This window comes from Alexandromys fortis, unplaced genomic scaffold (assembly GCF_014885135.2).
Source record: "Alexandromys fortis isolate MF-2015 unplaced genomic scaffold, M_Fortis_MF-2015_v1.1 scaffold_163, whole genome shotgun sequence".
NCBI lineage: Eukaryota > Metazoa > Chordata > Mammalia > Rodentia > Cricetidae > Alexandromys > Alexandromys fortis.
The window spans coordinates 3,756,037-3,783,796 of NW_026068085.1; the positions used below are offsets into that span (position 1 = coordinate 3,756,037).

The 27,760-nt window shown below is 39.5% G+C and overlaps 1 protein-coding gene across 8 annotated transcripts in view; it reads left to right on the plus strand.

Moving 5' to 3' along the window:
- Nucleotides 1–27,760, plus strand: part of Cast (calpastatin) — a 99,071-nt gene that overhangs the window by 42,407 nt on the left and 28,904 nt on the right. For 5 of the 8 annotated variants that reach the window (XM_050122158.1, XM_050122153.1, XM_050122154.1 and 2 more), the window contains 12 exons: nt 7,355–7,414; nt 10,900–10,965; nt 11,488–11,526; nt 13,795–13,908; nt 16,208–16,297; nt 19,685–19,753; nt 21,059–21,154; nt 22,459–22,539; nt 23,115–23,153; nt 23,827–23,913; nt 24,044–24,133; nt 25,062–25,163. In XM_050122158.1, the coding sequence (XP_049978115.1) occupies nt 7,355–7,414; nt 10,900–10,965; nt 11,488–11,526; nt 13,795–13,908; nt 16,208–16,297; nt 19,685–19,753; nt 21,059–21,154; nt 22,459–22,539; nt 23,115–23,153; nt 23,827–23,913; nt 24,044–24,133; nt 25,062–25,163 (933 nt within the window). The remainder of the gene's footprint in view (nt 1–7,354; nt 7,415–10,899; nt 10,966–11,487; nt 11,527–13,794; nt 13,909–16,207; nt 16,298–19,684; nt 19,754–21,058; nt 21,155–22,458; nt 22,540–23,114; nt 23,154–23,826; nt 23,914–24,043; nt 24,134–25,061; nt 25,164–27,760) is intronic. The other 3 variants (XM_050122159.1, XM_050122161.1, XM_050122156.1) reach the window with 2 other exon arrangements.

Genomic DNA, 27,760 nt, shown 5'->3' on the forward strand with positions numbered 1-27,760 from the left:
TGATAAGATAAAGTGAATTGCTCATACAATGGAAGATACTTAAAACTATAAAGAATTCAATATTCTGAGAAAGCAACATTTTAAAAGTCGTAGTGACTGATAGGATTATGAGTGAGTAGTAAGGAGCTTAGAGTAGGTGGAAGAAGCTGCCAGAAGGAAGCAGATTAGAACCTGAGATTCCCAAGGTCACAGCAGCCAGTGGAAAAGAAGCACACAGGATAGGGCCTGATGTTTTCAGTAACTTTTAACAAAGGCAGGTCCATGAATATGAAGGACCACAGGCAGGGGGAATGTTAAGGCTGGTATTGCTACTTGGGGAAAAAAAGTAAGGTCTAATTTATGAGAATAAAATCTAGGACATCTGATGCTCCATTCTGTCGTTTCTGAACTGAACCAGCAGGTTAAGATGAGGAGAGATTGAAGTGAGACCAGCTAGCTCCAGCAGAGGCCGTGAGAATCACAAAAGACATGAGCATGCCTGAAAAGAAGCCAAATGCCTCTGGCAGACAAACATTAAGTTAGGGTTTCTGTTCTGCAACCAGAGAGTAGGGAACTGAGGGAATAATTTTTCTTTTAACTGGAATAAGCAATAACAGAATGGGTAAAGGATCATAACAGAAGTCTATCACTTCATCAGAAGACCTAATCCCCTGACTTTTCCCATTTATCAGAAACCTTGGGGGCTCTCAGAACCAAAATCTACTCAACCTTTACAAATGCTCCTCTCATAATCAAGAGTAAATACAGAACTAACAAGTTCCTGTCAAGTACTGTTAATGTGTTTTCCAAGCTTTATAAATGTTCCAAGTAATATGAGACAACTCTTGCTTTTCAGCTAACATCTTCTTTTAACAAAATAAGAAATCTTCCATATTTTCAAGTAGAATGAATGCAAATATTACTAAACCGTTTCTTTTCTTTTTATTATTTATTTTATTTTATTTTATTGAAAATTTCCACCTGCTCCCCTCCTCCCACTTCCCTCCTCTCCCCTCTCCCCCTCCCTCTCCTGTCCAAGGAGCAGTCAGGGTTCCCTACCCTGTGGGAAGTCCAGGTCCTCCCTGTTCCCCCCAGGTCCAGGAAGGTGAGCATCAAAACAGACTAGGCTCCCACAAAGCCTATCCATGCAGTAGAATCAAAACCCAGCACCATTGTCCTTGGCTTCTCCATCAGCCTCCACCTTCAGCCACATTCAGAGAGTCCGGTTTGATCACATGCTCCATCAGTTCCAGTCCAACTGGCCTTGGTGAGCTCCCATTAGATCAGTCCCACCGTCTCAGTGGGTGGGCGCACCCCTCGCGGTCCTGACTTTCTTGCTCATGTTCTCCCTCCTTCTGCTCTTCATATGGACCTTGGGAGCTCAGTCCAGTGCTCCAATGTGGATCTCTGTCTCTATCTTCATCCATCATCAGATGAAGGTTCTATGGTGATATGCAAGATATTTATCAGTGTGGCTATAGGATAAGGCCAGTTCAGGCACCCTCTCCTCTGCTGCCCAAGGAATAAGCTGGGGACATCTCCTTGGACACCTGGGAACTCCTGTAGAGTCAAGTTTCTTGCCAACCCTAAAATGGCTCCCTTAATTAAGATATCTACTTCCCTGCTCCCATATCCACTCCTCCTCCATCCCAACCATCCGATTCCCTCAAGCTCTCCTCATCCTCCCCTTCTCCCTTCTCTCTTCCCATCTCCCTTTATCCCCACCCCACCCCCACCCCGTGCTCCCAGCCCCTGCCCGGCAATCTTGTCCACTTCCAATATCCAGTAGGATAACTATATCCTTTGGGTTCACCTTCTTATTTAACTTCTCTAGAATCATGAATTATAGGATCAATGTCCTTTATTTATGGCTAGAATCCACTTATGCGTGAGTACATACCATATTTATCTTTTTGGGTTTGGGTTACCTCACTCAGAATAGTGTTTTCTATTTTCATCCATTTGCATGCAAAATTCAAGATGTCATTGTTTTTTACCACTGCGTAGAACTCTAAAGTGTATATGTGCCACACCTTCTTTATCCATTCTTTTTTTGAGGGGCACCTAGGTTGTTTCCAGGTTCTGGCTATTACAAATAGTGCTGCTATGAACATAGTTAAACAAATGCTTTTATAGTATAATTGGGCATCTCTTGGGTATATTTCCAAGAGTGGGTCCTGACTCCCAGTTTCCTGAGAAACCCAATCTCTAATAAAACTTTTAAAAATATCTTCACATACACCTAAGTAGAAAACTACTAATTGTTATATATCAGCATTTAGTGTTTATGCTCCACATCTTTACTCTGTTCCACAAATAAAGTCTAGAGTTCTGTTTTAGAAAATTAAGAATTCTCATTTTTTTAAATTGACAATATTAGATTTTCCGTGAATAATAACAATGTGATGAGGTTTCTTGACATATTTTGTTTAAATATTGTCTTTTATTATTCTTTGTATAATTTCTAAGCATATATAACAAAACATGTAAAATATAAAACATTAATCCTTGATTACTCTAAAAACTAAATTTTATCTAAGTATTTGAACTGTATCTTTTATCCAGTTCGNTTAATAGATTTATTTTAATACATTCTATATTTGAAATGTTGACTAATTTTTTTAATATTCCAATTAAAATGAATGATTAAAACACTGTCATAAAAATCTAAAAAAAATAAACAACAACAACAAAAACAAATGGTCCTCTCTTCTCAGGCAGCCTCATAACAAGCTTGAGTTTGAGTGCCTGCTGGGTAACCTTTTACTTCACTGGACTTAACTCCTCGAGGCCATGGTTATGTCTAATTGTGTAGTCTCAACTCCTGGGGCAGTGCTTTTTAAACAATGGCTCTTAAATGGGAGGATGGTGAATTACTTTTATCAGGTCATTTCTCTGATGCTTGTTAGTCTGACTCTGCCGTATCTCACATTATAGAATCAGTACTACTCTGGGTACTAAGAAATTTTCTTGGATATTTGAAAGGGCAAGTGTTGTTTCAACTGCACTCTGGTCTGACCTGCAGTGCTAGTTCCCTGGAGCATTTCAGTGTATGGGAATACTTAAAAACTGGCAGCCCCTTGACATTTCTAGGACTAATGAGTTCTAGGCATTACAGTACATAGACACAGATGAACTTCACGTTGGTTCTGGCATACACAATTATGCATGCCTTATTTATGGATCATCTCCCAGCATCTTAGTTTGAGTTTCTATTGTGGTGAAGAAGTATCTAGACTACAGCAACTCTTATATAGGAAAACATTTAATTTGCTGGCTTACAGTTCAGAGGTTCAGTCCATTATCGCAGTGGCATGCAGGCAAATATGATGCTGGAGAAGGACCTGAGAGTTCGACAACTTGATCCATAGGCAGCAGAAACGACTGTGTACTGGGAGTAGCTTGAGCATATAAGTGGCACACTTCCTCCAACAAGGTCACACCCATTCCGGCAAGGCCATACCTCCTAATAGTGCCACTCCCTATGGGCAAAACATTTAAACTCATGAGTCTATAGGGGCCATAACTATTCAAACCATGACACTGGCCTTTGTCTTTGTGGTTCCCTCCTTGCCCTCTGTCATACCTTCAGAATCAACTGTCTCAGCTGTCCTTTGTTATGGTTCCATAGTTGGGTTTTCATGAGACTCTGACTTGTAATGTGATTGTTTAACTCTTGTCAGCCTGGATAGGCTCTACCTTTCACAAAGGCATATCTGTTGATCTCACCACAGTATCCCCAGAACTTAACCAAGGTACATACTGTGTTCCACATAAACTGAAGGAGCCAGTAAACTGTGATAAACTCTGGACATGAGATTCCATTTTCTCATCTGTTTAAAGTCTATATGTTAGTCTTTAACAAGGTCATTGCGGTTCATACTTGTTAAAGATCTATGAGTTAACTTTTCATAACTTTTTATTCAAAATTAATATTTACATTCATGTTTGGCAATTCGGGTGGTACAAAATGAAGGCATATTCAGTCCTTTACATGAGATAATAAACATTAAACATTCTTTACCTTCACTTCTAATATAAGAGGTGAACAAGACACAATAACCCAGAGTTGTTTGGGTCAGTAATGGGGTAGGGTCATTTCCCTTGCCCCCGGTTGCCAAGAATCAGCATCCATAGTTCAGTTTTAGAAAATTTAACATGTCTTAATGTAGAGCTTCCATAGAAATCTCCATGCTGAGGATAGCTGGAGCCAACTGGCCTTAGGCTAAAGTTCATTATGACCATGCTTATTTATAGGTGCTATATGGAGAGGTTTTATTATTCTTGGTGGGCCATTCAATGTCTGCTTTATTGGACATGAGGCACACTTTCAGGGATTATTTAATGGAATAGTAGTCGGGCAAGAATAATCTGGAGATATATGATCTTATAAACATTTTAATAAATTTATATGTTTAAGATGGGCTGGAAAGATTGTTCTATGGATAACAGTACTTGATACTTATTGTAGGAAGAAGACTGCTTATTCATATCCTAGCTGTAGACTCCCAAAATAATCACACAAAAACTGTATTATTTAAAACACTGCTTGGCCCATTAGCTCTAGCTTCTTATTGGCTAACTCTTACATCTTAATTTAACCCATCTCCATTAATTTGTGCATCACCATGAGGTCATGGCTGACCAGCAAAGTTTCAGCGTGTCTGTCTTCATAGGCAGCTCCATGGCTTCTCTTTAAACTGTGCCTTCCTTCTCCCAACATTCAGTTTAGTTTTCCCTGCCTAGCTAAGTTCTGCCCTGCTATAGGTCCAAAGCAGTCCTTTATTAAGGGATTCACAGCTGACAGAGGGGAATCCCGCATCAGGGACTCTTGCAGAGTATCCTGGTTCACTTTTAAACACACCTTTGGTGATTCATAACATCTATAATTCTAGTTTCCAGGGAACATGATATTCTTTTCTGACTGCCCACTGGACACCAGACATACACATAATACATATACTGACATGTAGGTAAATACTCAGACAAATAAAATAAGTGATAAAACTCTTTTAAAATTTAATTTTTGCATAAAGATTTTCACCACAAAAGGGATGTTTATTTACAGAATTTGTTTCCGCTACTGGTTTGACTTGGGTGAGAAAAATGATTGCACAATTGTGAACTTACTGAATTTGAGTAGAGATTTGTACATTTCTACCATCACACTGTGAAGGTAGAATTATCTCATATGAGCACTTTATTCCCCAACAAATTTTAATCTCAATAAAAAAATTTTCTCTACTAATTTAACTATTTTGAAAAATCTATCTTTGTATATGTTCTAGTTTTTTATCCCAAAGAGAATGTGAAAGGTTATTACAGTGTGTGTGTGTGTGTGTGCATGCTGTTGGGAGGCACACCTGATTGCTGCCTAAGAATGCTTAGAAATAAGTAAGTTCATATGGCTTTGTTTGAAAAGTCAGTGTGCTAAAACTGTGGTCTTCTATCTGTAAGTCACCATAGTTTGACTATAGTATTAGTTGAGGTCTAGGGGTAAGTGATTTTGGTCATGGTCATCAGGTAGTAACAGAGTCATCCTATCATCCCCTTTAATGGGAGTATGAGTGGGAGAAGAGCAGTAACAGGTTTTTGCTGCTGTTTCATAGCTTCCAAAGTGGCTCAGGGCTAGGCATTAGAGACAGAGTAGAGGCCCACATTATAGAGTTTTCCCAGCTTCATGACAGTCACAACTATTTACTAACAATGGCTTGGTTAGGCAGCTTGTTCCAGATGGAATCCTTGAGCTGCAAATTCTATGAATTCAAATGTGAAGAGATTTAAGTGAACTTCAATGATAAATGCCTATTTTTAATACTATCATGATGTTACAAGCTAAGTAATGGAACAGTACTCAATACCATGCATGCATTGACATGCTCAGGAGCCACCCACTGCTGGGGTGATTTTCTTGCAGGACTCCACCTCCCCCATGCATTCCAAAAGAGGGCTATTTATTAAGTCTTATGCTCCAAGGAGGAGCCAATATGACACAGCAATATTCTTTCTATACCCCTGTCTCCCATCTTTTTTTTCTTATATAGCATTACAAGGACAATTGTTATTCATGTTATATATTTGTTTCTTCTATTTTTAATGTAGAGATAGATAGATAGATAGATGATAGATAGATAGATAGATAGATAGATAGATAGATAGATAGATAGATAGATAGATAGATGAATGGATGATAGTTACTGGTAGCTGTGATATAATACCTGAAAGAATTTTATAAAGAAAGCATGGTTTATTTTAGCTCATAGTTTCATGGATACAGTTCATCCCCTAACCATGCCATCCTAATGGCCCACTTTCTCCAACTAGGCTCTATTTCTAAAAGTTCTCTCAAAAAAAGCACTAGTTGGAGACCAAGTATTTAAACACACATGGAGCTTCTTTCACACTCAAACTATGTCCCTATTAGAAATAAAGGGCTAGTAATTTTGTTAACATTTATAATGTGGCAAAAATTTTCCATAATTATTGCAAGTACTTATAAAACTTGCAAAATAGACATTAAAACCCACTTTACGTATATGAAAAACTAAGGCTTAAAGTCACAATGCTAGTAAATAACAGCGCTAGCTAGGATTTAAACAGGGTTTAAAAAGAGCTCTAACAAGTGCCAAAGTTCATGTTCTTTTTAAAAATAATATTAACAGGTATAACAAAGATTACCGAACAGTTATGTATATAAACTTGTAAAGTAATTGTTATCTATTGAAGAAAAGTTGTGCGTGGAAACTAAAGATCAGAATCTTTAAGTTAATATTATGTAGCGCATTACAGACTCTGAGCCCTTTTGATCTGGTCACAGACGTTGGCCGGCAATACCTATTGGGATTTGTGAACGTGTACTACGAGCTAAGTGAAATCAAGGTGGAAAGTTAAGGGAAGTGTGGAGAAGAAAAGTTGAGGATGATTTTAAGTGGGTGTCTTAGGTAGGGTTTTCTTGCTGTGATGTAACATCAATACCAAAAGCAAGTTGGGGAGGTAATGGTTTGTTTATTAACCTTAGCTTCAGCATTGCTGTTCATCACTGATCACTGAAGGAAGTCAGGACAGGAACTCAAACGGCAGGATATGGAAGCAGGAACTGATGCAGAGGTCACAGAGGGGAGATGCTTACTTGCTTCCTTCCCATGGCTTGCTCAGCCTACCTTCTTATAGAATCCAGGACTAGCAGCCCAAGGATGGCACCACCCAGAATGGGCAATCCCCCATTGATCACTAGATGAGAAAATGCCTTGCAGCTTGATCTCAGGATCCTCAGCTGAGGTTCCTTCCTTTGATGACTCTAGCTTGTGTCAAGTTGACACACAAAACCACCCAGTACAGCGGGGTCATGGCAAGTCTGACTTTGTTTCCTTTCTAGGTGCCTGCTTCCTCGGCTGCAACCAGCAAGTTTCCCAGTATGAGTACCACAGAAGCTAAGGTAAAGAACCTTTGAAGGGCAACCTGAGTGAATGCCACTTAAGATTATCATGAGCAATAAGCTTGTTGACAGATGGGTTCCTTATCTTAGGATGCTCACATTATGGAAGTCAGCATCTTCTTCCTGAGTTGGAAGCTTGTGCAAAATTCTCCTCTAAGAGAATTTCTGTCTAAGAGGTGTCTCTTGTTTCAGAGTATTCAAAAGTGTCACTGCTGGAATTCCCCCCTTGATTACAGTTTTGAAAAGAAAAGAGATAATCTCTCTGAATACATTCCTCTGGAACTGAGGAAATAGGGAGTCTAGCTTCCTGGTAACAGTAGTAATATTTTTGGTAGACATTTTAGAATTGAACAAACTTATACTAAGTGAACTAAGTGACCACAGAAGCAAAAAGAAAGGGTATGGATGTTTGAGATGCGTTCTGGTCTTGTGCCTGATAGAGAAGAGGACTGTCTCTATGACAAACTCCTTAGAGCCCTGTTGGGTATTTATTTGCATATGTATCCCTCAGAATTTCCAAACAATCAAAGAGGTGTCATTGCTACACAGGGTGACCCCAGTTCTGACAGACGACCGAAGCTGCGATTACTCAAGCTGTTTCTTAGAACTGTTTCAGGGTAGAAATAAAAAAGAAGAGACATTTGTAAAATGTTCTCAATCTTTTGTGTATTCCATTATTTGGTTGTTTTAAGAACTCCCAGCTCCATTATTATCAAATTGCTTTATCTACAGTTTTCAGCTTATGTATGCTCTCTGTGTCCCCTGTCACTGTGCTGTCTCAGCAGTTTCCTGTTCCAGGGGAAGTGGCAGCATAGGTTACTACCAGGGATCCTCTTGCCTTATCTTGAGTTAGAACAGTGAAAATATCTGGGAGTGTCCTTTTGCCTAAGTTTTATAAAGGTTAACTTAAATTTTATATTTCCTTGACTTATTTGAAGTTTTACCTTCATACTAATTTCTTAATTATGTTATAATATTAAGTATATTATCTATTAGTAACTAATTAGTTGCCTTTTGTTAAATTATTTTTAAAATCATATGTACAAATATACATATATAGATTTGTAGTACTGGGAATTGAACACAAGACCTTGAGACTTAATGTGTGCAAATAACTAAATACAATATCTTTGAGGGATGTCTCTAGCTGTCCCAACCTATTTTAACTTTGAAAGACTAAAGACGGGATACATACAAACCAAAATGCAAAGTAAAACCCCATTGGATTTGATATCAAAGGTTAGGATAGACAGATATTTGGACTGTTTCTATGTCTTTGGTTCATGAAGCTGTTGCCCAAGGATGATCCTGCGTTTTACCTGAGGGCCAGTGTTTATTTCCGTGCAGTGGTTTCCAGAGCAAGTATCAACAATCCTTGGATATCACAAATCATTTATCATGAGAATTCCTGGCAGTCAAAACAAACAAACAAAACCTTTGAAGGAGGAAGAAATATGGGAGATGGAAGAGAAGGGACAAAGAATGAGACACATGTGATCAAGCCTTACCGTTGTCTGATTTAGACCATTTTTGGCCTCTGTTGTTGTTCCTTGGAGTGTTTCAGTCACACAGCTCTCAGTCATTGTATCTTCATTGCTTCTTCTGTTTCTCGTGATTACACAGTGACGACTGTCATAGCCTCCTCTTGGAGATGTCAGGACCTTGAGCTTCAAAGGTTCACATCCGCAAATACTTTGAGCTTTTAGTGAAAAGATGCTAATTCATTGAAGTAGCAACTACAGAACCTTATCCTATTTACACTTTTCAAATAGGAAAGACTATGTATAAAGAAGGGTCTAGCACACACTATGTGTTCTGTATTTTTGTCCCTGGAATGTTAGATTGGTTTTCATACCATTGATTGTAGTCATGATGCAATTCCTGAGAATATATGCATCATGGACACTGGATCCAGACTACATCTCTGAGAATGCTATTTCTTTACCAGCTGTGGTACTGGACAGCCCTTCTTTGCTTCAGTTTCCTTATCTGTACAGTGTGAATAAAAATGATATAACACCTATTTCATACAATTGCATAATAAAACAAACAGTGAACAATGCCTGTCTCAAAGCTAGTGCCCACTGTGAGCACTACAGTTGACCAGTAGCCACCATGCAGCCTTGTCACTGCATACACAACTACAGCTCTATCATACACTCTTCTTGAGAATTTCCTGGAATTTGAGATCTTTAATTATTTGCTGGAAAGAGGTATAATAATAATGTTGTCTCTGAGGGTCATGACACATTACAATTGAGCTGGTAATTGCACTTAGGGAAAGCCCTGGTGCCACGGTGCTGATAGACAGCCCCTCGTGCATTATTTCTCCCATTAGGATTAAGTTTTGTACCATTACTACCAAATACAATTTTTGCGATTGTTGATTTAAATTTATATTATATTAAAGAGCTTCTTAGGTCTGAATACAGAATGTTAGTTGTAGTTTAAAGTTTTCCCAACTACTATCTTGATTACCAAATTGTGAATTTGAAGTTATTGATAAATCTAAATTGTGGTAATGCTAGCTGGCTTATTTCCTTTGTAAATGATTTAATAAATTGCATTTGTGTAAACTAAAAGAGGATTCACAAACAAAGGAACACAAATAAAAATTTATCAGCAAAGACACAGTGTGAAAGGACCCCAAATTTCTTTAGAAACATTTGATAGTGAACTTTGATTTTTTGTTGTTGTTGTTGTTATTCCAAACAGTAGGAATACGGGTGTAACTGGGAGGCATTTTGTGAAGATGACTGTACCTTAACCAATACAGCACCAGAGATGATAAATTAAAAGAATATTTGACTTAGTGTCTTCAAATTATAAAATTAAGTTGAAGCTTTGTGGACAACTTCAAATGTCCAAGAGGGAAAACATTAATAGATGGCATTAAGACTGATTTGTGGTCATCACCTTGGAACATTTAGAAACATGTATCAAGTTCTGAGCTGATTTCTGTCTTGCCTCCATCAATGTTGATTGTACGCATTTATGGAGGTTTTTGCTCTTTGTTTATTTGGAGAGTTCAGCTTTAGCTAGTGAAAAGTCTGTAAAACATTGTACTAGAAAGCACTTTGGAAGCATGTTTAGAACTTTAGAATAAATTTTATATTCAGGAATATAACACATAATTTACAAAATTATTTTTAAAACTACAGACAGAATTTCAAAAAGCTGATAATGACATGGGACTTTTTGTCATAGACAAATATGGGAAATACAGATATAAAAAAGATTATAAGAGTTTTTACACAAAGATTTAACCTTAAAAATTAATTTTGTAAATGAAAATCCTCATGAAAAAATATAAATACAAGCTTAAAGACTTACTTGGTTGCTTGGTGTTTGTGTGCCTAAATCCAAGTAGAATTAGATATTTATTCATGTAGGAGATGTGTTAGGCTAGAAGAATAAATCTTGATATAACCATTTTAGCCCTTTATGTAGATTGTCAGATAAAAATGAAATCACTCTTGTATTAGGCCATTCCAGTCTCCAAACAGATGGAAGGACCACATTCACATGACAAGAAAAGGCACAGGAAACAGGTGATGTGATTCACTGTGCCTGGCAGCTCTGTGTACTAGTCACTTCAGCCTCTCAGCATACACTGTCCTCTCTAAGGCTCCAGCATGGCCTTCTTTTAGGCTTACCCACCTAGCACATGCCGTACTAAAAATAACTGCTCTGCTCTGTCCACCACCCTTTTCTTTCATACTTTGAACCCAATCCATGGCTAGTATTTCAATGATAAAAAATTACATTTGTAACTTGGAAGTACAGAGCCTTTGGATTTGAAGAAGGAAGACTTACATTTTATGTGGCTTCTGTGTTTACTACAGTGTTATTAGTAAAACTCTCTATGTATTCTTGAGTAAGAAGTAAAGGGTTAATTGCCATATGACTAGTAATATCTGAAGTGTGTAAGCAACTTAAGTCGTAAATTTTATATTAATAATAATACCAAAATCACACATAGTTGAGGAAACTCTATTACCATCTTAGTAAACTATCTCCATTGCATTTTTTAACTTCTCTTTCCATTTATTTTATTTTTTTTCTAAATTTAGGCTGTGAAAACAGAGTCTGAGAAGTCACAATCAAGTAAGGTAAATACTTTAAGTCTGTGAGTGAATTATTCTGACCCTTTTTTAATAATAATGAGTGAGTTGTTTCCTATATGGGTAAAGGAACTTGTCAGCTAATTTATATAAATCCATAGAATACATATAAAATATTTACCACATTGCTCTTTGGGCTGACGAGGGGGGGGACTTGATTAGGGTGGGGGGGAAAGGGGAGGCAGAGGTGGGGAAGAGACAGAAATCTTTAATAAATAAATCAATCAATCAATCAATAAATAAATAAATGGAAAAAATATTTACCACATTAATTTTATGCATTGCTAAAAAGATATATAGTATTTATAGACAAAAGTATTTCACAAGTTGTTTTATTCAAATCTAGATTTGAATCAATATTTTTTTTAAAGAAAGCAATGTAGGAGGAAAGGTCAAGCAGAGGAAATAGCCTGGGAAGTAAAGGTGCTTGCTCTGTAAGCTTGACAACCCGAGGTCAGCCCCCAGAACCGACAGCTGAAGGAGAAAACCAATTCCTGAAAGTTGCCTTTTAACTTCTATTACTCCACCATGGCACATGCTTGTGCAAGCATACATATGCACCCACAAATATACACACTCACACATACACAAATACTCATGTACGTGCATGCACCTATACACATACTTACACACATTCACTCACTTGTGCACACACATGCATACACATATAACATACACAGGCACATATTCATGCACACACATGTACACTCACATGCATGCACACACTAATGATTTTAAAAGGACATAGGTAACCTTGAAACACTAGGAACAGTGTGCTGAACCTGTCCCTAGATCTTTGGAGACAGTCTTCTCTGGGATGGTGGAGATGTCATGAGTCACTCAGCGTCTTTGTCCTGCGAACAGCTATTGTTGCTTCCCTGATGCTTGGCTGTCCAATCTTCACAGTGATGTGGATTCCAGAGCACCAGCAGCAGCACATCTTTCTCCTCAGTGCACTGCTGTACTTCTTTCTGTCGACTATCTAAGCAAATACGTAGATAAGACCCTAAGGTTTTCTTTAGGGCAGAGAACTGAGTGAAATATTGGAAGCACAGATATAGGTAGGGCCATGGGGTGAAAAGGAAGGCTAATCTGATGCTGTAAAAGGCCTATCAGTGGACCCTGCCTTCAGCCTTTGCATAGGGGATTCTAGAGGGAAGAATTTAGCAAGTAGGTGAAAATTGTCTTCTGTTTCATATTTCAATATTTGTGGTTTTTCTACCAAATGTCAAAAGAATTGGCCCTTAGGGGATGTGCCTATATTTCATCTCCTATTGCCAGAGACTTTTCAAGATGAATGGGTGGCAGACAGCACAGCAAACTCAGCTCAGCAAACTTAGTGCTCACCTTAATCTTTTGATGCCATTGTAGGTTGCCTGACAACTACTGATCAATCTTAGGGGATGTGCAAAGCAGCTCAGAGGTTAGAGGAATGTGTGTCTTTGGAGCCATCTTAAAGACCCAGTTTTCATTTGCTGGTGATTGTAACTAATGGAGACTGTTGGCAGGTTGTTGATGACCAAAGTATATGCCTGGAGTTTTTCCTGAGGACAGAGTGGGTTAGCCTGAATTGTGTTTGTGGGCCACCTTATAATTATAATTATGAAATTAGTATATTAGTATATTCTAACACATTTAGCTTTTACTTATTTGAAATTAACAGCCATCTGTGGCTCATAAGAAAGATAAGTGCTGTTTGCTAGGACTTAACCGTGTATATCAGTTTCTGTTGTGAAACAGGCTTGTTTCCTCAGCCGACCCAGAACCATCATGTGGCCACAGCAATGCTCAGTGTTCCCCCACTCTCTCCGAGATATGGTTTTTCTGTGTAGCCTTGACTGTCATGGAACTAGCTATATAGGCCAGGCTGGCCTTGAACTCATAGAGATCTCCAAGCATCTGCTTCCCAAGTGCTGGGATTAAAGTCATGTACCACCATCACCTGGCATATTCAGTGATTCTTAATGAAGGTTTTGGGAAGATTTCCAGTATTTCAGATTTTGTACCTGAAGTATGATGGTGGTGGTGCACACGGATTTTTGTGAGTTTGAGGCTAGTCTGGTCTACAGAGCTAGTTCCAGGACAGCCAAGGCTACACATAGAAATCCTGCCTTAACAAAATTACAATGGCATTTACCTCACACTAATTGATATTTGTGAAGTACAAAACTGCAAAAAGCACAGACCTTTTTCTATAAAGAAAAATATCTGAACTGTTTTAAACCACCATCATGTTAATAATTTGTGTACTTTCAGACCCCAAACTTTCCGAAGCATGCATCAGATACAGGAAGTAAACATGTTCATAAAGAAAAAGAAGTTTCCAGATCAAATGAGAAGATGGTGTCAGAGAAATCAACAGAACCAAAGGTGAGCTTGATAAATATGTAACCACTCATATCAACTATCTAATATCACAGACTGAATCTGTGGGGTTGAACTGGATGCACTTGGTATTGTAATGATTTAGAACTGTTGTTGCCCTGGTCTTGCAAGATGCAATTGTTGGAATGTGGAATTATGGAGGCGCTGAGAAAGGCACACAGATAGATTTAGAGAAATGCACTGTCCAACCTTCTCATTCTGCACATGGTGACCATCATGACAGCAGGGTAGCAGACTTTTCTGTCTCCAAACCAGAAAACTTTGTGATAAGGCTGCTTCCTAGTCCCCTCTAAACGGGTCAGCGAACGATTGCAAGTGCCCTGCAATCTCGTTTACTTGTTCATATTTGCGCTCTCTTTCTCTCTGAGTGTTTCTGTGTCCATGATTCTGTCTGCTTCTCTCCTCCCTTCCCTTCCCCCTTCACTGTGTGTGTGTGTGTGTGTGTGTGTGTGTGTGTGTGTGTGTGTGAGATACTTAATCTATGCTTGAATCTATGGACTCAAATAATTTTCCTCCTCAACCTTCAAAGCATCTGGGATTACAGAATGACTGACTCCCTCTGTTTCCTTTATTTATTTATTTATTAAAAATTTCCACCTCCTCCCATCCTCTCATTTCCCTCCAACTCTCCCCACTCCCCCTCCCTGTCCCTCTCCAGTCCTAAGAGAAGTCAGGGTGCCCTGCCCTGTGGGAAGTCCAAGGCCCTCCCCCCTCCATCCAGGTCTAGGAAGATGTGCATCCAAACAGAATAGGCTCCCAAAAAGCCAGTACATGCAGTAGAATCAAAACCCGGTGTCATTATCATTGGCTTCTCAGTCCGCCCTCATGGTCAGCCACATTCAGAGAGTCCGATTTGATCACATGATTGTTCAGTCCCAGTCCAGCTGGCCTTGGTGACCTCCCATTAGATCAGTCCCACCGTCTCACGGTCCTGACTTTGCATGCAAATGGATGGAAATAGAAAATACTTTACTGAGTGAGATAACCCAGACCCAAAAAGAGGAATATGGTATGTACTCACTCATAAGTAGATTCTAGCCATAAACAAAGGACATTGAGCCTATAGTTCGTGATTTAGAGAAGCTAAATAGGAAGGTGAACCCAAAGAAAAACATATTTATCTTCCTGGATATTGGAAGTCGACAAGATCGCCAGGCAAAAGTTGGGAGCTCGGAGATGGGGGTGAGCTGGGGGAAGGGGAGATGGGGAGAGAAAGAAGGGAGAAGGGGAGGACTGGGGAGAGCTTCGGGGAATGAGATGGTTGAAATGGAGGAAGGATGGATATGGGAGCAGGGAAGAAGATATCTTAATTAAGGGAGCCATTTTAGGGTTGGCAAGAGACTTGGCTCTAGAGGGGTTCCCAGGTGTCTAAGGGGATTTCCTCAGCTAGGTCCTTGGGCAGCAGAGGAGAGGGTGCCTGAACTGGCCTTCTCCCATAGCCACACTGATTTTGCATATCACCATAAAACCTTCATCTGGCGATGGATGGAGATAGAGACAGAGACCCACAATGAAGCACTAGACTGAGCTCCCAAGGCCCAGATGAAGAGCAGAAGGAGGGAGAACATGAGCAAAGAACTCCCTCTGCTTCTTTACACAGAAGTCCTCATGCTTATTTTGCATGAGGAAGACATGAATTCATGAAACATGAACTCAGAAATCAATTCTGAGTTAGAGGCACTTTGCCCTTAGAAAAAGAAATATCTATGAGACATTTCTCATTGAGAGCATTATGGAAGATAATACTAGGCCGGCCTACTTTACAATGCATTTCATATCAGATATCAGAGTTCATAAATATATGATTCAGGAGTTAAATACAAGAACATGGGTTTTTGGTTTGGCTAACAATATTGTTGAAAATTATTTCTAACAGGCTCAAAATTATTTTTAATTAGGTACTGGCAAAAGATACCAGGACATTTCACGTAAAATCCCAATCTGTAGCTTCTCTTAGAAGTCAGACTATGTGGAGAACTGGGTTTGGATGAGAACAGCTGACAGGGGCAACCACAGCTCATTTGTGGGCTCCAGTTAACCACAGCACACTGAGCTCATTGGTCAGGGGCAATGGTGTTTTCACATCTGTTTACCCTGAATGAACACTGAAGGCTCTCGAGCCCACCCCTGTGTTGTGCCCAGCACTGCACTACATGCAAAAGAAGCTAGCAAATTTTTTCAACAGTGATTCCTTGAAAACAAACTGTCAGGTGTTGGTGGCATTTGAAACTCACGCTCTTGGTCAAAGTCAAAGGTGCTTACTTAGTCCTGTCACTGTTCTCAGACAAAATCACAAGGTGTTTCTTCTGCTGCTGGTGGGGGTGTGGCTGCTGGTGGGACTGTGACTGCAGCATCGGAGAAGGCAGATGACAAGGTGAGTACACATTCAGATGTAACATGATCTTTTATGTCAGACTTCTGTTCTAAGAAGCACACAAAAGACAGAAATAATAGGCACTCTATGAATTTTTGTGAGGAAGAACATATGTTTTCAGAATCTGTAGTACTAAAGACTAAAATAGTAAGTAGTTTTGAAAACTAAAATAGTTTTGAAATGTGTGCATCCATTATTGGGCACCTGGCATATAATGGTATCAATGCCAAAAAATTAAAATGTAAGTTGGTTAATGCCCTGCCTTCCAGACTCACAGGCATGAAGTCAAGATCATAAAACATTAATGCTTAAGTACTCATTATACTCAGCTTAGAATGTTTCCATTAGCAGTATTACCACTAAGTCAGTTACAGCAAAGGTGTGAGTGGATAGCATGGCAAGCCCTCACATCACGAGGGTAGATGTACTGGCCAGTCCAGGAAGCCTGCCGTGGCACCTTGGAGAAGCTCCAGTTGCAGTCCTAAAGTCTCAGACAAGGGTAAAAAGTATGACACATGCCCTGAACATCTTGCTTTATGGTATCTTGGGATATCATGCACATTACTTTAACCAAACTCACAGAAACTTTTAAGTAGAAATACTCACATATGAGGGCTTTTGCAATAAATTGCTTATATATTATCACCGTGGTTGTAATGAACTAATATGAAAATGGGTAGATGTCAGGTCAAGTTTGGATGTGTTACAACTCCTCCGTATGAGTGCTGCCCCTAAGCTTCTGGTTTCCTTTGAAAGGTTGAAAAGCCTGTAGAATTCATGTGAGATAAGGACGCCTAGTTTAGGCTAGACTGAATGAATGCATTCAAAATTTGAGGTTTGATTCTGCATATAAACCAGCCCAAGTCATCAGTAAAAGCTAAGTGATCCCACTAAGAAAGTTTGCATAGAATTCTGTTATACATTGGCTTGATTCTGGAACTTTCCATATGTTATTTTATTTGATTTACTCCTGATTCTTTCCCAACTATGTAGGATTAATCAGATCTGTCTTAATTTAGTATATGGCATTATAATTGACTGAGAATGTGCTAGCTGCTGGGCGGTGGTGGCGCACGCCTTTAATCCCAGCACTCGGGAGGCAGAGGCAGGCAGATCTTTGGGAGTTCGAGATCAGCCTGGTCTACAAGAGCTAGTTCCAGGACAGGCTCCAAAGCTACAGAGAAACCCTGTTCTCAAACAAACAAACAAACAAACAAAAAGAATGTCCTAGCTACAAGTTAGCCCATCTAGTGTTGAAGTAGAGGAACTTTAACTCAAGGCAGAATAAGAAAGGCTCCTAAAGAGAGATATTTTATGAGGAAAGGGTAGGTTTCATCTGACATGGGGAATCCACCGCACTTTGAGAGAGCAGAGACCTTTGAGGTAGGCATGGAAGGACAGCCGGGATTCCAGGTTCACAAAGGCTTCAGGTTATTGGCAATTGTCAGATGAGTTCTGGGCACAAGCACATTCCAGTGTCAGAAGGCAGAGTCCAGAGGCGGCAGTAAGACCAGAAAGACAGGTTAAGGCTGCTCAAGAGAATGCTGTGGAGCATGTTGGTAGTGACAGGGGGGTAAAGGTTGCTTGGGGGCTGTTTCAAAGGTGCTGTGAGTCATTATGTAGTGCGGCTTAGAGCTAGAATAGAAGAAAAAACTGGGAGCTAATCAAAGTTATTGCAGAGGCGGTCTTCAGGTTTTAGAGGGAGTTAGCCGACAAGGGCAGAGGTAAAGTAAAATACAGTGTTCTGGGACTTCAGAATCTGGCCTGAGTACACTGATTACACCGAAGTAAGGCAAGACAGAAGCCACAACACAAAGCTTTTGGAAGTTCTCACTGTGTGGTCCACACCCAGGGTCAACTGTGAGCACGTGCCTTCTTAGGAGTGTAGTGGAGGCCTTGCAGTGCTGTCCCAGATCCTCTGGTTACCCCTGAAAGGCCCACAAGCTCGTAGACTTCATGTGGAGGAAAGAGTGCCTAGTTTGGGCTACACTGGACTGAAGTATATGACAGGCCTAAGGGAGGATTGTAGCAAACTATTGTTTGGTGCACAGAAGAAGGGAGGACAGAGAGAGAGGAGGGAAGGGAGAGAATGAAGAGAGAAAAAGGAAGAGATTGAGCTGACGGAAGGAAAAGGAAGGTGTATGAATGTCTCTACACAAAGTGGTAAGTGACTCCCCAAAGTTGGCTCAGATCCCAGATCACGGCTTGTACATAACATGGTTTTCACCACCAAAGTCATAGCAGTTGCTTGTTTAGTCTTTAGTTGTTTGCAAGTATTTACATTGTGCTTGTCAAGTACTGTCCACACAATCCTCACACTTCCTAGTTAAGTAACATCACTGTCCTCACATCATCACTGTGAAACAAAGGGACAGTGCAAGTGACTGCAAAGTTTCAAGCAGCCATGCATGTCACTGCTGGTGTACAAATGCAGGCAGTCTGGGATCTGCTTCGCAAATTTGATGCTTTCAAATGATACATGACCCTGTGTGGTCCTAAATGAATGAAGCCTCATCAATATAAATCCTGCCAAAAGTTTAGTCCCTGGCCCTAGAAGATTTGAGATAGATCATCATCACAAATCAGGAACATACAGAGTGTGTGCCATTGGAAACAAGCAAAAAACCCAAGGTGACAAGACAAGGGCACAAACCCAGCAGCAGAATCAGAATGTTGCTTTGCTATGGTAGGTTGAGGGATGTGAGCTGACATCTTCAGAAATCATGTCTGAATAGAGGCAGGAAGCTACAGGTAGGAAAGTTACTAGCTGTCTTTGAGAGGAACTATGGTAATTAATGATGAGGGAAATCAAGGAAAGAACAAGGATATACCAAGGCAAGCAACACAGTGGTCTTGATGTGTGGATGTGAAGACCCAGGGAACAGTGGCTACAAGGAGCAATTTCAGAAAGAACTTGGAGGGTTGAAAGTCCCAGGACAAGTATGGTGAATAAAGGCCAGGCAGTCCTGATGCAGATCATGGCTTTGTTCCTTGCTCTGCAACCCAGGGAAAGTTGCCTCATCTCCTTTATCTTCCTTCTTTTTCCTCTCTCAGTCTTTTCCTTCCTATACCCCTCTGCTTCCTTTCCCTCCCTTTCTTCCTTCTCTTCCATCTCTATCTCTTTCATGTACCAGACAATATTTTAATTGCCTTTCTATAAGGAAAGCCTTTTATCACAAATCAGATACATAATGCTCTCTTTAACATCACTAAATAGGCTTCACATTTATAGTTAGTTCTGAAACATGCAAATTGCTCTCCAGAGCAGATCAGGGGAATAGTACATGATCTAAGCTATTACATTTGAATAATTCATCTCAAATGTGTCATAAAGTTGTTTCATAAAGGTATATGAAAGTTTTTAAAGTCCTTCTAAATTCCCACTAGAAGAAAGAAAAGAAATCATTGACGCCAGCTTCACCAGTGGAGTCCAAAGTAAACAAGCCCTCTGACAAGGTATGGACATCACAGTTCATCATCCGACGTCTGTCCTCTGCTGCTTGTCTCAGTCTGATGGCTTGTGATTTTAAAGCAAAAATTTAATGACTTTGAGTTTAAAGAAATTATGACCAATTTGAAAGTGAGGCCTTCACACTGTTTATACCGTTTCATGATAAAAGCCTGTTTGAAACTCTAGTTCCAATACACTGAGCTTATTAATAGTTTCTATTTTTTTTTTTTTTTGATTTTTCGAGACAGGGTTTCTCCATAGCTTTTGGTTCCTGTCCTGGAACTAGCTCTTGTAGACCAGGCTGGCCTTGATGCCAGTCTCTGCCTCGAGTGCTGGGATTAAAGGCATGCGCCACCACTGCCCGGCTAGTTTCTATTTTTAAAATGTGTTCTTTAGCAACATCATAACTGATTAAAACTTTTCTTTGCCCGTCACTTGGTTATAGAGTAGGGACATCTTGAGAGTTAAGTATTACCTCTCTAAGTATTCCGTATTGGTAAAGAATATAAGGTACTTCTTTGAAGTCTATCCCCTCTCCAAGAAATACCAACAGTAACTTAAAAAGGAAAAATAGTCCAAAGTTAGTAGACCCTAATTTCTATTACTTATATCAATAATGATGAGTTCTAAAACCATCGTGGGGATGTGGTCATCTTCAGTGACAATTTTAGTCTGTAGTGAGGGTTTTTCCATTTAAGGTGCCTGTCCATACTGAGTTATTCATAACTACAAAGCAAGGTGGTAGATTCCTCTCATTAATATGCTGAGTTCCTGTTTCTAACTAAACTGACAGTTCATATATATTTTACCATTGATCTCAAATGATTTCTCTTCAGAGCTATCTTTGGGCAAGCAAGTGAGCAACAACAACGCTCATAAAGAAATGGAAAAACACCGGAGAATTCATTTTTAAAAATAGCTTCTATTTGGAAGACATGCTGTCTACGGATTATGTACTATGAAACGTGGGAGTGGGGGAATGAAAAGCAACAAGTACCAAGTGGCTAATTCTTGCATTTGTTTTTCTTTTTCGATTTTAACTGTCAGTATCTTGACTTGATAGCCATTGTGAACTAATAAATTTGTTGCTGTAATTAATGACTTGGTACATTTTGAAATGGTGATTCTTACCTCAATGTAGCCTTTTATCTTTCCAACTCAGAATCTGGACTCTGTATCTACATAATAAAAATGGGCTGAATTTTAACTAATTTTGGAAAAGTTACAGTACTTGATAAATTTTTGTAGTTAAAAATCAAGGGCAATATATCTACCAAATAACATTTACATTCTTTATATTTCATTTCCAGTCAGACATGGATGCTTTAGATGACCTGATAGACACTTTAGGGGAACCTGAAGAAACTAGCAAAGATGATTCATGGTACACTGGACCAGAAGTTTTGGTATGTAATTGGAAGCCAGTAAGAATTCATCTTCAATGAATAGGCAAGCACATGAAGCTGTGACTGTTAAGCATAGGAGGACATATCATATTCTGTTGAATATGTAGAAGCAGGATGGTATCAACATTGATAATAGAAACCAAAAGTTAGTGGTCAGCGTGGAAACAGTCTGCCTTGTGACAGCTACACAATTTCATTGGTTCAGAAAATATCTGATGGTGCTAGAACTCTCACTGACTAGGTCAGAAAGTCTTCTTTTCTGTCCTTTAGATTTGATGTAGTGGACTTGAATTTATTTTGAGTTTTATATCCTTATAATCTGAGTTAATCTATTCTTACTTTTCAAAAAGTAATATAATTTTATTTCCTGATATTAAAAATGTTGTTAATTAGATGAAAACATTTTCAATAGATACCATTAAATATTTGTTTCTACAATTTATAATAAATAGAAAACCAGAGGAAAAGACAACTCAGTAGAAAATTAAGAAATTGTTTGGACAATGAGCAAATAACATTCACCAGGGAATTAGGAAAATGACTTAAAGCATGGTGTGGTGCCATTTGTATGACCAGACTTCCAAAAGTTTGAAAGTCAGACAACTCAATTAAGGCACTAGATACTAAAAATAAGTGTCCCTTTCAGTCATAGGTCCCTTCCAGGGAGAGCCTAGGAGCTTTGCCAGTGTGTTCTGCAAGAAGCTTATCTGGCAGAACATTTGGAAACAATATAGTTAACAGAATATAGGAAGCTACTCAGTGCTTCCTAAAGGGAAAATGGCATCCTTATGCATCAACATGGATATAATACAAAGCCATAATTTTGAATAAACCAGACCAACAAAATTATATTATTTATATAGCATTAGAAAACATTCAAAGTTATGGTGTATAATATTTATGAATAATCCCACATGCAGAACAATATTTTAAAATATGATCCACTTAAATGTCTAAAAATTGATAAAATTACATTTATCATGGTATAAGAAATAAACCATAGATGAGATGAAAATATTTTAAAAAGTCACAAAGTTTTACTTCTAGAGTTTATGTAGGATAAAAAAACACAGAGAAAATGGTGGAAATGATGGACTTAAAGTGCAAGGTGCTGTCTCTAAGACTAATTAAATAATTGTTAGCAAACCGTGAGAACTTTTGGGGCAAGTTCAGTTTTAGCTCTTAATGATTTATTTTCATCTCAATAGTTACAAAAACATTAGTACTGGCGTATCCTTCCATTTTATATGTCACTGTCAGCATACTAATGGCATAGTAAATCTTAATGTGTGACTTAATTCTAGGATCCAATGGATTCTACCTACCTGGAGCCACTGGGTATAAGAGAAGGAACTATTCCTCCAGAGTACAGGGAACTTCTGGCTGTAAGTTTTCTTCTTTTATTTCTTTCTTGGAAGATAATTTTCTATTAATATCAAAGTTTAGAAAGTTGAATGGGGCATATACAGTGGTTAATAAAAAGTGTGCTAACCTTTTAGAACATTCCTGACGATGTATTACAAACTGGATAGCTTAAGCAAGAAAAATGTGTCATCTGCTGTTTCCAGAGTCTGGAAGTCACAGTTAGGATCTGGGATAGCTGGCTTCTTCCAAGGACTCTTGAAAGGCAGCTTCTTCCAGGCCTGTTTGCTAGGCTTGTTGATGGCTATCTTCTCCCTGAGTCCTTTCACATTGCCTTCCCTCTGGTTGCTCTGGGCCTCAGTTTGCTCTTTTCATAAGGACATTAGTTTCACTTGATAAGGATCCCCACTAATGACCTAGCTTTACCGAATTTCTTATTTAGAGATCCTATGTCCCATAAGATACCATTCTGAGGTTCTTTGGAACTTCAGCGTATCTGTGGGAAATTACACAGTTAAGTTCATAATAGACTGAGAATACATTTTGTCAATCAGAAGAATTAATTTTGACTTCTCACTTTCTTTCATTTTTGTTTCAGAAAAAAGAAGGCATCACAGGACCTCCTTCAGACTCCCCTGTGAGTTTGTGTTCATGTATTCTCAGATCTGTATCAATGCGGTGTATCTTCCTTTGAGGGTATAGAACTACCAGTCCCAAACTGGGTTTGGTGATGCCGTTCTGTAATCCCAGTTATTCAGGAGGCTGAGTTCATGGACAGCCTGGGTAAATTATATTCTGTCACAAAATCAAAAGTAAAATGTTATCTGGGGATATAGCTCAGTGGCAGAGTACTTGTTTAGTGTGCCCAAAACTCTGGGTTCAATCTCCAGGATCAGACAAACACAATGAAAAAGCCGGAACAATTCTGTATCTGAAGATGATTACCACACCCATCTCTTAATCAGATAATGTTTCTTTTCTATTTCTAGAAAAAAAGGTGGGCATGGGGCTGTTTCCCTGTTCCTTGGCCATGTATATGTATGGAGGTCGAGTGATGGGGTCAAGAAGATAAAAGGATATAGTAAATACTGATAATTATTAGTATGACGAGCACATATAACCACATGTAACTCGGTTAGAAGGAGGGAAAAGGAGAAGCCACCCACTCCCTTCCAAACATGGCTTCCTACTGAGTAATTTTGTTAATGTTTCTCACTTGGTATCTAGGGAATGCAAAAAAAAATGTTTCTTTGCAAGAGTCCTAATCTCTAGTTTGGCAATTAGGAGTTATTCTGTGCTCTTTTCTCTAGAAACCCATGGGACCTGATGATGCTATAGACGCCTTGTCTGCTGACTTCACCTGTAGTTCTCCGACTGAAAAGCAAGCTAAGGAAGAGGTATTGTTTTTAGCTCTGTTAAGGAAGCCTCTGCTAGAAAGTGTCTTGGGTGTAAAAATAGTATTTTAGTTCTGTTTATAACAATTGAACTTCCATCACCTATAAATATCTGTTGTATTTTCTTTTTCAGAAATCTACAGGTGAGGTTTCTAAAGCTCAGTCGGCTGGAGTGACCAGAAGTGCTGTGCCTCCCCAGGAGAAGAAAAGGAAGGTGGAAGAGGTACGCTCTTCCTTAAATAGCCAGAGCCCAGATGACAACAGTTATTTGCTTGATTTTGCTTAATTATGAATAATTTTAGAGCATAACCTTTACTATTGTCATACAAGACCATCTCATGTTGTAACACAAAGACAGACACAACTCTTGAAACATGGAATCTTAGACTTGAGTTCCTCAAGGGAGCTTTGTGGGTCATTTTAGGGATGTCAGCAAAGCTGTTTCTGCTGCCTCAGCAACAAGCTGAAACCTAACTCTGTCTTCAGGGTTGATCCTTCAACTCCAGGCTGGATGTGGGCATGTGTGCCCTGTGTGAGGGGTGCTGATAATGCTAAGGGCCATTTCTATCAGGGCTGCCTCTGCTTTGGCCCTGCTGGAGGGAATAGTTTATTTTTATCTCAATGCCTGGGAGAGCTGTGGGGAGCACCACGCCCTGGTCGTGGGAGTTCTCAGAACCCTGACATTGTCTTCAGAGGCCACTTCAGCTTTCTCAGTTACTTGAACTCAGCTGTTTTGCTGAAGGGCTGAGCTTTCAGAAGACATTTCAAACACATTTTTTAAAAAAAAAAAGAAAGAAAAACAGGATTGTGCAAGTCTACTTGCTTGCAGCTTTTATTTTGATAAGGGTCTTTTGTAATATCATTTTTATTATAATCATATATCTTACTTGCAAAATAAGTCTTGAGTGTACCCTCTAGCTGTGCTATAGAAACAGGTCTGGTGTCTTAGGCCAAGCTTTCATTCATCGGTAAGTCCTTTTTCTTCCTCTTGTAATTTTCAAATAATGCTTCCTATCTAGTAATTTTCCAATTCACCTTCTGTATTTAAAATGTATATTTAACAAGTAAATGATTATATGGATTCTCTAAACTCTAAAACTGAAGAATTTTCTGCTTTGTTTTTATGCACTGACCTTTTTCCCTTTTAACAGGGTGTCATGAGTGATGAAGCCCTGCAGGCCCTGTCAGAGTCACTGGGCACCCGGCAGCCAGACCCTGAGTGCCACATTAGCCAAGACGACCAAGTCAAAGAGGTACTGACCTGTAATTCATATATGAAGCTGAACACTGGCACAGGACGAGAATTCTTTTACATTGTTAGAATTGAAAATGAGCAACTCTTCATTATCTCACTTTTAGAATCTGGTAAATGTAGGTATTTATTTCCAGACAGTGAGAAACCACGGCAGATGTTTAAGTGTTTATGTAAAACACTAATGCTTGAAAAGTGAGCGTGTGGCTCAGTGGTCAGGTACTGACTTGGCCTGTGCAAGGACCTGGGTTGGAATCCAGCACTTCAAGAATGCAAAACCTTTTTGTTCAGTATGTTGGCATACATCTGTGATCCCAGAACTTAGGAGGCCGAGGCAGGAGGATTATGAACATGTGAGATCCTGTCAGGAAAGAAGGAGGAATGGGGTGCAGGGAGAAGAAGAAAGAAACACTAATCTGCTTTCTCAAAACTAAGGAAGCAACAAGATAACAGTAGTGCTGAGGTGAGAATCTGTGAAATTTGTTTTTGCTTGGTATTGTGAGTTTGTGTTTTCAGAAGAGTGCTTATGGAAGGAGGTTATCATGGAAGAGTGTGATGAACCTTCTCCTGTGTAGCTATGGGGAAGAAGGTTGACAAATCGTCTCAGGTTAAAACAAACTGAGCAGCAATCACAACTGCTTGTTTACTGGAGCTCACAAACACTTGCAGCACATTTGTCTCATAGCCTACCAGCCCTTAGCAATCCCATCCAAGCCTATAGCAGGTAGAAGTAATGATTAAGTTGTGATTTCAGGAAAAGGACAGAAGTAAACCTCCTGTGTCTCACAAAGCAGGAATCCTGGAGCGAGACATCCAAAGGCTTTAGGAGCACTACCCTGTCAGTTCAGGGAAAGGAAGCTGGCAAGTAGCAGTGTCACAATGCCCCTGACTCTGCTGTCACTTCCTGTTCTGAGTTGTCAGGGAAAGACAGTCTCCCTGACTCCCGGGAACTCTGCCTTAGTCTGAATTGGCCCAGGTCTATTATGGGCCAGATTCTGTCTTCTACTTTTTGGGAGGGCTCCCCTGCTGCAGTGTGGCATGAGAAGCTTCATGATGCTGAACACAAGGGAGACGGAGAAACAATCCCTGCCCTTCAGGACCATGTGATTTGCTCAGAAGAAAGGGAACATGGGTCCAGATACCGTGAGGTGCACATTACTCAGAGCCTGCTGTCTCTAAGGATGGTGGTCTTGGTGGAGCCTGGGTGTGACCAGGAGGTTCTATGCCATGAATCTATCACCTGGGGGCTATGGATTTCACTTTTGTCAAGGCTTTATATAAATAATTAGAATAATTTAATAAGACTACAGACACACACACACACACACACACACACACACAGTTTCCTCCATATATATGGGGAGCGAAAATGTGTAAACCTAATAGGAGAACCAGGATAGTCCAACTAACCCAGATGAATAATTGGAAAACAGTGATATAAAAGGAACTCATGCAGCACCATGGGTAATGTCGTTGCTCTCCAGATTATGTATAGGAGTGTGTTCACTGTCCTAAAAGCTAGTGAGTACCAAAACACTAATAAAATAACTTTCCATTTATGTCAGGTGAGCTTTCTCCTAGTCCTCAACGACAACTATTTCATAAGAAGCTCTTCCAATCCTCTAAATTCTTGAGCTAATTAGTGGAGTCTGGGGGTGATCATTCATAATGAATAGCCTTGTGTTTTGATAAGCCTCACAACAGTCCTTGCTGCTTCTTATCGGAGTCCAAGGGACCCCAGCACCTTCCACATTAGGCAGCACCTGTACAAACAATGGAAGTCTTCAGAGAACAGACCCAATCCCACTTATAACACATAAACTTTGTTTTGCCTACAGTGATAACTTTTAAGCCACCTGATTTTTAGGTATGTGTACCTGGTCCAGCATGTTTGCAGTATGGTAGACTTCCTTTTGTTCTAATTTCTGTTCCTTTGGTGTCTTGTATGGTGTAGCTATTTTAAAAACATAAGGAGCAAAAAAGAGGTGAAAAAAGAGATCCATCTGTGTGTATATCTGCTCATAGCCTGGAAGTATAGAGACAATCTTCCTGTTTAGATGACCCTTGATATTCATGGAGTCTCCTTAGGGACTAGACACGCACACCTCCCTGAGTTGGGCAGTATTTTTGCATATCAGAACTCCCACTGACAATAACAGAGTAAAATCTGAAGTTCGAAAATAAGCAAAAAACTTTCCATTCTAAACAACATACTATTATAATCCCAGAACAAAAAGTGCCTGGCTGATTAAAATTGCTTGAAAATTTTTAAGACTTAATCAAAAAATTAGCCAGTCCAGTCTGAGGTTGAGGTGAAGATGGGAGCAGTGGGTTGGCTCAGAATTTGCTGAAGTTATTGTGCTGGCTACCTTAGGTTCTGAGTTATAAACCCTTGCCTTGAAATAGACACAAATCCTTATACATGGGATGTTACAGGACTCACCTGAAGATTCCATTACAGATGCTATAGAGGAGAAATAGTAGTTATTTCTGATGTCTGTTTGCTCCTGGTTCACTGATCTTGTGGAGTAAGTCCTTTATAAATCAGTAAAGCCAGTTCTCCACGAAGAAGCCACATTTATGACTGTCTGCTTCCCT